Source organism: Oryctolagus cuniculus, chromosome 11, assembly GCF_051225735.1.
Source record: "Oryctolagus cuniculus isolate XC-2025 breed Fujian yellow rabbit chromosome 11, ASM5122573v1, whole genome shotgun sequence".
NCBI lineage: Eukaryota > Metazoa > Chordata > Mammalia > Lagomorpha > Leporidae > Oryctolagus > Oryctolagus cuniculus.
Window position 1 is genome coordinate 120,385,586 of NC_142877.1, and position 12,414 is coordinate 120,397,999.

A 12,414-nucleotide genomic window follows, 5' to 3' on the forward strand; every position below is an offset into this window, starting at 1 on the left:
TGTACTGTACCTGCACCTGTACTGTACCTGTACCTGTACTGCACCTGTACTGTACCTGTACTGCACCTGCACCTGTACCTGTACTGCACCTGTACTGTACCTGCACCTGTACCTGTACTGTACCTGTACCTGTACCTGTACTGCACCTGTACTGCACCTGTACTGCACCTGCACTTGTACCTGTACCTGTACTGTACCTGCACCTGTACTGCACCTGCACCTGTACCTGTACTGTACCTGCACCTGTACTGCACCTGCACCTGTACCTGTACTGTACCTGCACCTGTACTGCACCTGTACCTGTACTGTACCTGTACCTGTACTGCACCTGCACCTGTACCTGTACTGCACCTGTACTGTACCTGTACCTGTACTGCACCTGCACCTGTACCTGTACTGCACCTGTACCTGTACTGCACCTGTACTGTACCTGCTCCTGTACCTGTACTGTACCTGCACCTGTACCTGCACCTGTACTGCACCTGCACCTGTACCTGTACTGCACCTGTACTGTACCTGCACCTGTACTGCACCTGCACCTGTACCTGTACTGCACCTGTACTGTACCTGCACCTGTACCTGTACTGTACCTGCACCTGTACCTGTACTGCACCTGTACTGTACCTGCACCTGTACCTGTACTGCACCTGTACTGTACCTGTACTGCACCTGCACTTGTACCTGTACCTGTACTGTACCTGCACCTGTACTGCACCTGCACCTGTACCTGTACTGTACCTGCACCTGTACTGCACCTGCACCTGTACCTGTACTGTACCTGCACCTGTACTGCACCTGCACCTGTACCTGTACTGTACCTGCACCTGTACTGCACCTGCACCTGTACCTGTACTGTACCTGCACCTGTACTGCACCTGCACCTGTACCTGTACTGTACCTGTACCTGTACTGCACCTGCACCTGTACCTGTACTGCACCTGTACCTGTACTGCACCTGTACCTGTACCTGTACTGTACCTGTACTGCACCTGTACTGCACCTGCACCTGTACCTGTACTGCACCTGTACCTGTACTGCACCTGTACCTGTACCTGTACTGCACCTGTACCTGTACTGTACCTGTACCTGTACTGTACCTGTACTGCACCTGTACTGTACCTGCACCTGTACCTGTACTGCACCTGTACCTGTACTGCACCTGTACCTGTACCTGTACTGCACCTGTACCTGTACTGTACCTGTACTGCACCTGTACTGTACCTGCACCTGTACCTGTACTGCACCTGTACCTGTACTGCACCTGTACCTGTACCGCACCTGTACCTGTACTGTACCTGTACTGCACCTGTACCTGTACTGCACCTGTACTGTACCTGTACCTGTACTGCACCTGCACCTGTACCTGTACTGCACCTGTACCTGTACTGCACCTGTACTGTATCTGTACTGTACCTGCACCTGTACCTGTACTGTACCTGTACTGCACCTGTACTGTACCTGCACCTGTACCTGTACTGTACCTGTACCTGTACTGCACCTGCACCTGCACCATTTCCTGAGCGCCCCTCTTTGTCCCGCCTTGTTATGTGTGCAGACCTGGAGACGTCCAGCCCTGCTTGTGACCCACGTCGCCGTCCAGCCTCGCGCCTCCCGCACCTTCTCAGGGCCCTTTCCCCTCCTGCTGTCCTTAGCTTCCATCCGTGGCTCGCCGTGGCTTGCTGCGTGGCTGTTTGCAGTCTGAATCATCCGCCCGCAGCCCAGAGCTCTGCTCTTAGCTCACAGGAGGCAGCTCTCGCGAGGTGCCCTGGTAGGAGGGATTAAGTAGAACCCTTGTCTGCAGGCTCAGGGCCTTCTCCCCTGCTCAGTGTTCCAGTCGTGCGAGGATCCAGCAACGCCTGAGTGGCATTTGGAGTCGTGGAAGCATTGATGTGGGACAGGGGTGCCTGGCAGGCTGAACGTCCACTTCCGGAAAGTTGCTATCTACCTATCTATGAATGAGGTAGAGAAACAGAGAGAGCTCCGTACACTGATTCCCTACCCCAAACCCTCGATAGCTGGGGCTGGGCCAGGCTGAGGCCAGGAGCTGGGAACTCAGTCGGGTCCCCCATGTGGTTGGCAGGCCGGCCGTCGGCAGGCCGGCCATCAGCAGGAAGCTGGGATTCAGAGCAGACCCAGGGCTTGAACCAGGCACCACCCGTGTCTTAGGCTGTGACAAACATTGCCCAAAGTTGCTCATGTCTGTCCCTGTTCAGAGAGTGGGGAATGGAGACTCAGGAGGGTTAAGTCATTCATCCGGGTCCTAGTACTGACCCAGGCCAGTCAGACACAGTGCTGGGGGCAGCGGGCCTCTCCCGTGGAGCACCCATGGTGCCCGGGGCCGGCGGGCCTCTCCCGAGGAGCACCCACAGTGCCCGGGGCAGGGGTCTGTCCCTACACGGAGCCCGCAGCATCTGCACTTCCTGTTTCCTCTCCTGTCCTGGGCTGACCCCCAAGGAGACACTGAGGGCGTCTCTACCTCCGTATTCAGCCTGGTGCCCGGCACCTCTCACATATCCACCCTCTCGGAGGGTCTGAACCAGGGCTGCAGTGTCAATATGAACAGAGGTTTTTAAAATATATAATAATATGATAATTATATAATGTCTTATAATATTTATATTTTACATATGTAAATTCTACAGTAAATATGTAAAACTGATATATTTTCTAAGCAATTACAGTTTGCACGTATAATTTAATTCAGATGTTTTAATACAATATTCTTTAAGTATTAAAAATATTTTTAAAGGGGCCTGTGTTGTGGCATAGTGGGTTAAGCCATGGCCTGCAATGCTGGCAGCCCATGTGGGTGCTGGTTCAAGTGCCAGCTGCTCCACTTTTGATACAGCTCCCTGCTAATACACCTGGGAAAGTAGTGGAGGATGGCCTAGGTGCTTGGGCCCCTGCACCCACATAGGAGACCTGGAAGAAGCTCCTGGCTCCTGGCTTTGCCCTGGCTCAGCTCTGGCCATTGTGGCCATCTGGGGAGTGAACCAGTGGATGGAAGATCTCTCTCTCTCTCTCTCTCTCTCTCTGTAATTCTGACTTTTTTTTTTGACAGGCAGAGTGGACAGTGAGAGAGAGAGACAGAGAGAAAGGTCTTCCTTTGCCATTGGTTCACCCTCCAATGGCTGCCGCGGCCGGCGCGCTGCGGCCGGCGTACCGCGCTGATCCGATGGCAGGAGCCAGGAGCCAGGTGCTTTTCCTGGTCTCCCATGGGGTGCAGGGCCCAAGCACTTGGGCCATCCTCCACTGCACTCCCTGGCCACAGCAGAGAGCTGGCCTGGAAGAGGGGCAACCGGGACAGAATCTGGCGCCCCGACCGGGACTAGAACCTGGTGTGCCAGCGCCGCTAGGCGGAGGATTAGCCTAGTGAGCCTCGGCGCCGGCCGTAATTCTGACTTTCAAAGTAAATAAATATTTGAAAAATTTTATAAATTGATTGTATACGCACATAATTAGATTTACATATAAATTATACATGTGAACAATATATTTTGTATTATACAATACATACACTTATGATAATTACATATTTGCATGGTACCTGTTGTATTCTGTAGAGAATTTTGTTTTAAACTTCACAGGCATTGTGACCTTGATGCCCGAGCACTGAGGTTTTCTTTTAATTTGTTTTAAGATTTATTTTATTTATTTGAAAGAGTTGCAGAGGGAGAGAGGTCTTCCATGCACTGGTTCACTCCCCAGATGGCTGCCATGGTCAGAGCTGAGCTGACCAGGAGCCAGGAGCTTCCTCCAGGTCTCTCATGTGGGTGCAGGGCCCAAGCAGCTGGGCCATCTTCCCCTGCTTTCCCAGGCGCATTAGCAGGGAGCTGGATCAGAAGTGGCACAGCCAGGATTTGAACCGGCACCGACATGGGATGCCAACACTGCAGGCTGGGGCTTTAACCCACTGTATCACGGCGCCAGCCCCCTGTAGAGACTGTAATAACAGAAATACAACTACGCCCTGACTGGGGGAGGTGTCCCCCACCGCACCTCCACTGCCCGGCCGTCCTGCAGGAGGCCAAGTGTCCCCCAGCCTCTCTGCTGTCCCCTTCGGCCTCAACCCTCAGAGCAGCAGGGGGAGAGCCGTGGAGCCTGCTCTGCCCCCAGGGTGGGCGGCCCCAGTGACAGCTCAGGCCCCTGGACAGGGGAAAGGGGACAAGTGTGAGCCCACCCTGAGCCCAGCAGGCAGACCCAGCCCGGGGAGGGGCGGGCAGCAGTGACCAGGCCATCAGGCCGCTGGCAGACTCGGCCGGTGACAAGCCCTTGTCTTGCCGGGAGCTGAAGTCATCTGGGGGCGTCCAGCGAGACAAAGCCGCGATGTCATCATGGGCGGGCGGGCGGAGAGCGGGTGCTGACAGCCTGCAGGGGCCTGCACGTCCCTCCCCCAGGGCTGCAGCCTGTGTTTGCTCAGGGAATAGCCTGGAATTCCACTCCCCCACCCCGTGGTGGGCATTTCACTTTCGAACTGTAAGCCCAGGGAGCAAATGGGAGCGCGTCACGCCCCAGTTCTCTTCCCAAACGTGAACTTGAGCTTCCTGCCCCAAACCAGCCGCCACGGCAGAAAGGAAGGCCTTCCAGACCTGTGCGTCGTCCCCAAGTCTCTGCCATGTGCCGGGCACCGGGGCCTCCCAAGCCTGTGGCTGTGCTGTTGCCAGAAACAGCCAGGGGCTGCCCCTCGCTGTGTGCGTGGGAAGCCGCAAACTCGGCGCTGGCTTTCCGCAGAGCGTCCGGACCCGCCTCTCCCCACAGCCACTCTCTCTGGGGTCACATCAGCACCTTGAAATCGCGGCAGGAACCACGCGTGGTCCCATCAGAGGGGCAGTTGTTAAGCAGTGACGGGTGTAGCCCTGCATCCACGGGACTGGGCAAGGCCCCACGTCCACATGCGGCGTGGAGAAGGGACCTTGGCGACCGTGTATCCACGAGTGCCGGATGCCGCCAGTCTGTGCCTTCTCTGCCCCAGGTGCGGGCTTGGCTGGTAGGACTTCCTCCACAAGAAGGGCGCCTCCTCCAAGAAGCCTCCCACGCCTGCGCTCTCACACCTGTCGCACAGCGCGCAGACCTGGACCAGCCCAAGGCGCTTTCCTGGTTTTAATCCTGGACCCTCCGCCAGCTTTGAGACCAGGGTTCTGCTGGTGATCTCTGTGGCTCCGCGAGCAGGTCCAGGGGCAGGGACTGGCCTTGGCCCCAGGGCCGGCTTTGTCTGACACCCACACTCAGAGCTTGCAGCCTGAGCTGAGCATGATGGACAGGCTGTATCCAGGAGGAGTGAATTCACTGTCGCCAGTCCCTGGAGAGGGAAGCAGAGCCTCGGGTGGCCGCCCCGCTGGGGACCTGAATGTCTGGCGCGGGGTGGGACTCCGTGACGGCCGAGGCCCCACCTGACCCCGAGACTCCTTGAGGAAAATCACTCCCCGGTCTCTGCGCTGTGATGGCCCCGCTAACCCCCGCCCGCCTTCTGTCTCCCCCCAGGTGTCGTGCGCCAGGTGCGGCCCATCGTGGGCCCGTTCCACGCCGTGCTGAAGCTGGAGATGAACTATGTGGTTGGGGGTGTGGTCTCCCACCGGAACATCGTCAACGTCCACATCTTCGTCTCCGAGTACTGGTTCTGAAGGACAGTCCCGGGCGCAGCCAAGGGTGCGCCCCAGGCCACGTCACTGCCGCCGCCACTTCCGTCCTGCACCTGTCTGCACCCCTCAGACAGCTCTTAGCCCTGTGCGTTGGTTTGTAGCGTTAGGCCGCCATGTATCAAGCTGAGCCAGAGGAGCAAGTCCATCCGCTGTATTTTGATGTTGAAATAATGAGTCCAGTTGCCCGACTGCCTGGTTGAAAACCTTGCTTATTGGTTTTTGTTTTGCTTAATCTGAAGGTTGCATTTTGCTCCTTTTCTCTGCCGATGGCCTCACTGAAGACCAAGAAAATGAAGACAGAGGGTCAGCGAGTCCCAGGGCTGAGAGGGGCCTGTTCTTTGCCCGCGTGTCTGAGGTTCACCATTCTGGTTTTTTCCCGGCCAATCAGGTTGTGTAAGTTCCGAGGGTGGGGTGCTGTGTAACGGCACGTAAACGCACGCAAACTCCCCGGGAGCACTTGGAAGGCAAGCCTCGGCCCTGCTGAGACGGCAAAGCCCCCGGGTGCCGACAGAGCCCGTCGGGCTGGTGCGCCATGGGCCCCCACGCGTGCGCTCACCGGGGGCTGCCTGGGCTCCGTCCCCACCCCACGCCCACTTTCCTCACGGGGGCTTGCGATCCCCTTGATGGCCTGGCAGGGCAGTTGTCCAAGCAGGGGGCTCCTGTCAGCTCCTCGTCCTCACCAGGAAAGGGACCGAGTCCCCCTCCAAGGCCGTCTCAAGGCACCTCCCCCGCCGCCAAGACTGTGGGGTGGGGCCCGGCTTGTGGATCCAGAGAGCTTCCTGTCCACATGGCCTCCAGCGTGTGCCGGCTTAGTCCATTTCCCGTTGCCATGACAAAGTATCTGCAGCTGGGTGGTTTATGAAGAGCGGTGGTTTGCTCGGCTCCCGGTGCCTGGAGCTGGGAATACAAGCCACGGGACGGGCCAGGGCTCTGGCTGCCGACTTGGGTCTCTCCTCCTGTTCTGGCAAAGCCCCGAGCCCTCATCTCAGCCTAATGCCCTCCCAAAGGCCCAGCCCTCAAAGCTATCAGCACATGGGCCTGGTCATTAGGTTTCCAACAGGACTTCTGGGAGACACAAGCCTGCTCTTTGACACACGTGGCCCGAGTCCACTCCGCGCCCTGGGCCCACCCTGCGAGGCAAGTCCCAGGCTGTGGTGTCGGCACAGATGGATTCTGGTGGCGTCCCCTAGGGCATCCGATCCTCTCTAGAAATCGCAGCGAGGACACAGGGACTGTCTCGGGCAGGGGCGAGAAAGGACTTCGTGTCCACAGAGTCCCCTGGACACGGGGCTTGCACTGGGCACGTGGCACGTGGGCCTGCGTGGATTCCTCCTGGCTGCCCAGAGAAGTGGGTGTGATCGTGCCCAATCTAGAGACGGGTAAACCGGGCTCCGAGATGGGATCTCAACTGCCAAAACTCACACCGCTTTCTAGACACACAGGGGATTCCAGTTCAGTTCCTGGGGCTCAACCCTCCCTGCACCCCTGTGATGAAGCAGACACGGACAGACTGAACATGCGGGGCCACTCAGACGACAGGGACCCGGCACCCAGGCCTGCAGGGCCACATGGGCCTCTCCCCCGGGTCCTCCCCGGGTTTGTCCCAGCTGAGCCGCTCATGCTCACAGCCTCTGTGGCCCTTGGTCCAGGCCGGGCTTCATCTCAGCAGAGCGGAGCCTGGCCGAGACTCCCCCGTGGCCTGCACTGGGCACCACTCCAACTCTCAGCGGCATGTCCCAGGTACCCCGGGGACTTCCCGGCACTTCCAGGGTCCCCTGTCGTAGGTCCTGGTGCCTGAAGCCTTGGTGGCTTGGGGTGGTAGGGAGCGGAAAACCCCATGTGGGGCTGGACACGCAGGAGGCCTGGCCACAGGGGAAGTGTAGGCAGCTCTCCTCGCACAGGGACGGGAGCCTCAGGGCGAGGGGCAAGAATCCAGAAGGCGTGTAGGGTCCTGGCTGTCCACCTGCAGCCCAGGGAGCAACCCTGCAGGAACCAGGCAGATCTGGGCCAGGCTCAGCCAGGCGGGGCTGGGGGCCTTCTCCTTGCTGGGCCTGTGCAGGACTGGCTGGGCTGTTCTGAGGAACTTCCTTCCCATACTCTCACCAGTAGTCAGCGAGGGACTGCTGTCGGTGGGCAGAGTCGGTCCTCCTGATGGCGACTGGCTCACAGATGAGCATGTGACTCAAGCTAGCCAATCAGATTCGTTCCTGAGGGGCCGCTCACTCCCCTGAGTAGGAGGACTTGATGCTGACAGGCTGGGGAAGAGAGCAGCGTGCATTCCTGCCCGCACCTGCTAAGCCGTCAGAAACTGGGTGAGGCTCGCCTTGGCAGTGGCTAGCAGGGGTCAGCGCGTCTTGGGGGCCCCAGTTTCTGCAGGTGCAGAGCAGAGACAGCGATGGCTGGAGAGCAGTGAGCGCACCGGGGACCGTGAGTGCCAGAAGGCCTTGCAGCTCTCTGGCCGTGAGCTCTCCTCGGTCAGCAACCGTTAAAAGTGACCATGGCGACAGTCGCGGCTGCCCGAAGCCTGCGACCATTTAAATCCCACAGTTCCATCTCCTCATCGCCCACAGGAGACTGGGTAGACAGGTGTGCGAGTCACGGGTCTAAGCTTCACGCTCTGGGCTGCCCGTCTGCCGGACCGAGTAGTGTCCTGTGATTTTTGCAAAGTGATTGCTGTCAGGGCCCGGCGGCTGCGAGAGGGGACCAGCTAAGGGGAGCTGGCCGGGCCGCTGGCCCCACGACAGGGCTCGCCTCTCGATTCGTCCTTAAGATGGAGTCATTGAGGGGAGGCCCTACAGGGAGAGCAGTGTACGAGCAGCGCCAGACGGCAAACGGACGCCAGGCTGAATCATTCCTGCTGCTCTGCTACAGAGGAGCCGGGGGAAGGTTCCGGAAGGGTTCACACGGTGTACTCACGTGGTGTACTCATGTGGTGTACTCGCACGGTGTAGTCACACAGTGTATCCGCACAGTGTAGTCACACGGTGAACTCGCCCGGTGTACTCGCATGGTGTGCTTGCACGGTGTACTCATGGTGTACTCACGGTGTACTCACACGGTGTCAGAGGAGCTCTGGAAGGGCTCGCACAGTGTACTCACACGGTGAACTCACACGGTGAGCTCACCCAGTGTACTTGCAGTGTACTCATGTGGTGAACTTGCACAGTGTAGTCACATGGTGTACTCACCTGAGCTCACACGGTGTACTCACATGGTGTACTCGCAGGGTACTCACACGGTGTACTCGCACGGTGAGCTCACACAGTGTACTTGCAGTGTACTCACACGGTGTACTCGCACGGTGCACTTGCGCGGTGCACAGAGGAGCTTGGGGGTGTAACCGTCGCTCACACGCCAGCAGGTGTGGGTGTGGCGCGCGGGGTGGCAGGGCCGAGGGAGCCCAGGGAGGCCAGCTGCTTGTTCTCGGGAAATCAAGCCGTCCTTTTCCTAGTACTTTTTTTTTTTTTTTTTTTTTTTGACAGGCAGAGTGGACAGTGAGAGAGAGAGACAGAGAGAAAGGTCTTCCTTTGCCGTTGGTTCACCCTCCAATGGCCGCCGCAGCCAGCGCGATGCGGCCGGCACACCGTGCTGATCCGATGGCAGGAGCCAGGAGCCAGGTGCTTCTCCTGGTCTCCCATGGGGTGCAGGGCCCAAGCACTTGGGCCATCCTCCACTGCACTCCCTGGCCACAGCAGAGGGCTGGCCTGGAAGAGGGGCAACCGGGACAGAATCCGGCGCCCCAACTGGGACTAGAACCCGGTGTGCCGGCGCCGCTAGGCGGAGGATTAGCCTAGTGAGCCACGGCGCCGGCTCCTAGTACTTTCTTACGGAGCTCTGCAAAGACACTACAAAGCCGAAAGAATTTCTGCAGTGACTACCAGGGTCCCCACCACCCCGATTCTGACGAGGGCGTTAACGAGATCAAGCTGCGTTTTGAAGAGATGACAAAGCAGGGAGATAATAAATGTAGCAACTCTGCCGCTCAGCTCGGACGCAGCCCCTCCCGGCTGTGCGGCCGTGGGTGCGGGGCTCAGCGCCCGGAGCCTCGATTTCTCTCCAACAAGGGGAAGTGCCTGCAGGGACTTCTCAGGAGCCCTGCGAGGGTCAAACAGCACAGCTCCGCCCCCGTCGGTGGTGCCTGGGACAGAGGCGTGGGGGAGAGCAGACTGCACTCAGAGGCCGCAGAGCGGCGGCAGAGGGATGATCCCGAGGGGCTTGGCGAGACTTGGCGTCAGGGGCGGCACAGGGCCTCGCGTGCGGGCAGCTCCCTGGGCCCACAGCGCAGTCTCACCCCAGGCTGGCGCAGCTCCATTCTCAGGTCAGTTTGCAGAGCCTGTCCCCCGCGCAAGCCATCGTCTGCTCCCGTGGAGGATGAGTGGGCGCCAGCCACGGCGCCCCATCCCCGGGCACGCTCCCACGTTCACGGCAGAGGAGGGCTCCCCGGGGCGCTGCTCTTCACCCCGGAAGAGAATGCGAGGGGACCTCGCTCTGGATGTCGGCTGACGTCTGGGCACACACTGAGCCGTGTGCTCCTGGCTTCCGAGAGGAGGGTTCCGGCTTTATCCTTCGAGCCCCAGCCCAAACGTGTCTTCAAAATTGAGGCTCTCCTGGACTCGCACCATCCAGGACACCAGCCGGCTTTACAGCAGGCTTGTTTCTGGTGTGGACCCCAGATCGTGCCAGGACTGCCGGGCAGGGGTTGCAGACACGGCCACCAGGTCCCAGCAGGGCCGATGTCAGAGCCACAGGCTAGAGGGGCTCCGCCTCCTTCCTTCGTCCCATTCCACTGCCTGCACTGGTGTGGCCGTTCCCTCACCACCATCCCTGGCTGGCCAGCTTCCCCAAGGCCACCAGCTCAGCGTCCCTAAAACTCAGATGGGTTGGAGCCCCTCCTGGCCTGGACGCCTTCGAGGCTCCCACGCCGGCCTCGTGGCCTGGCTTTGTGACAGGCAGAGAGAGACCGGCACACACATGGTCACGGCACCCTTGGGGATGGCCCAGGTGCCTGGGATAACCAGGTGAACACAGAGGGGTTGTCGACACCTGCAGCGGATGCTACTCAGCCCCAAGGGGTTCACTCGCTGGCTCACTCGCTGCCCCGCTGACCCTGGAGGACATCAGCCAGTCAGTCTCAGGGATCCAGAACAGGCGAATTCAAAGTTTTGTAGGGGGTGAGGAGGAAGGTTTGCGTGTAGACAATGATGTTGGTTAGGCCACATGATGAGTGGTTAACTAATCTTATGACTAACTTGACTAACCAATATTACTAACACCATGACTAGCATCACTAGTATTACTAATATGATTAACATTGTTAACTAGTATTACTACCTAGCATTGTGGTTAACATCACTAATATTACTACCACTATGATTAACATTACTAATAACACTAACGTGTTAGAGGGACTATTAACTAATATTACCAACATTATGGTTAAGATTACTAGTAGTACTAATTTTTTCTTTTTCTTTTCTTTTTTTTTTTTTTTTTTTTTTTTTTTTTTTTTTTTTTGACAGACAGAGTTAGACAGTGAGAGAGAGAGAGAAAGGTCTTCCCTCCATTGGTTCACCCCTCAAATGACTGCTACCGCCGGCGTGCTGCACCGATCCGAAGCCAGGAGCCAGGTACTTATCCTGGTCTCCCATGAGGGTGCAGGGCCCAAGCACTTGAGCCATCCTCCACTGCCTTCCCGGGCCACAGCAGAGAGCTGGACTGCAAAAGGAGCAACTGGGACAGAATCTGGTGCCCCAACCAGGACCAGAACCCAGGGTGCCGGCGCCGCAGGTGGAGGATTAGCCAAGTGAGCCACGGTGCCGGCCCTAACTTTTTTTTTTTAAGATTTACTTATTTATTTTGAAAGTCAGAGCTTCAGAGAGGGAGAGACCGAGAGGGAGAAAGAGCCATCTCCCACCTGTTGGCTCCCTCCCCAGATGGCCTCAATGGCCAGGACCGAGCCAGGCTGAAGCCAGGAGCTTCTTCCGGGTCTCCCATGAGAGTGCAGCAGCTCCAGCACTTGGGCCATCTTCTGTTGCTTTTCCCAGGCCATTAGCAGGGAGCTGGATCAGAAGTGGAGCAGCCGGGACTCGAACTGGCACCCATATGGGATGCTGGCGTTGCAGGCAGCGGCTTTACCTGCCACACCACGCTGCCGGCCCTGAGAATACCAATGTTATGATTAAAGCTGCAGATATTCCTCACTGTCCATCCACGTGCCTGTCCCCCGCAGCATAGGCAGCTCTGCAGGCGGGTCGTGTCCTCGTCATCTCTGGGTTTGCAGCCCATGTCCTGGCCCCGGCTGGGTCCTTAGGAAAGTGTCCTAGATGGGAAATATAAAACCACTGCAAGCAGACAACCGAGAACACAAAGGTCCCCGGCATTCCCAGGACATCAAAGCTTCCCGCTGCCTTGGCCGTGCTGGGGGTCCCCCGGTGCCGGCAGCCTGAGCAGCAGAGCTGGGGCTTCCCAGGAGCCTTCTTGATGGCTGGAGAGTCCAGATGGCCCAGCACTTCACGGGCCTTGTTCTTGGAAGTTCCGTCTGTGGTCTGGCCTAAAGCCACCCCTGCTCATCTTCCCCCCTCTGCCAGCGGCTAACTCCAGGGAAGAGTCTGTTTGGAAGGCCCAAGACCCACTGAGCAGGAGCCAACCTCAGCTCTCCCACGCGCCCGAAGCCGGGTCCCCTGCCCTTGTGCACTCCATCCAAGAGCCTGTCCACTTCCCCCCCTTGCCCCCACCACGCTGGCTCTGGCTCCCTGAGAAGCAGCCCCCGCAGCCG

At 58.4% G+C, this 12,414-nt stretch overlaps 1 protein-coding gene across 2 annotated transcripts in view; it reads left to right on the forward strand.

Moving 5' to 3' along the window:
• The window catches only part of FBLN1 (fibulin 1), a 74,664-nt gene extending 68,822 nt beyond the window's left edge, over positions 1 to 5,842 (forward strand). For both annotated transcript variants that reach the window (XM_051840583.3, XM_089307737.1), the window contains one exon: positions 5,482 to 5,842. In XM_051840583.3, the coding sequence (XP_051696543.1) occupies positions 5,482 to 5,621 (140 nt within the window). In that variant the 3' untranslated portion in view covers positions 5,622 to 5,842. The remainder of the gene's footprint in view (positions 1 to 5,481) is intronic.
• Positions 5,843 to 12,414: the final 6,572 nt, after the last annotated feature.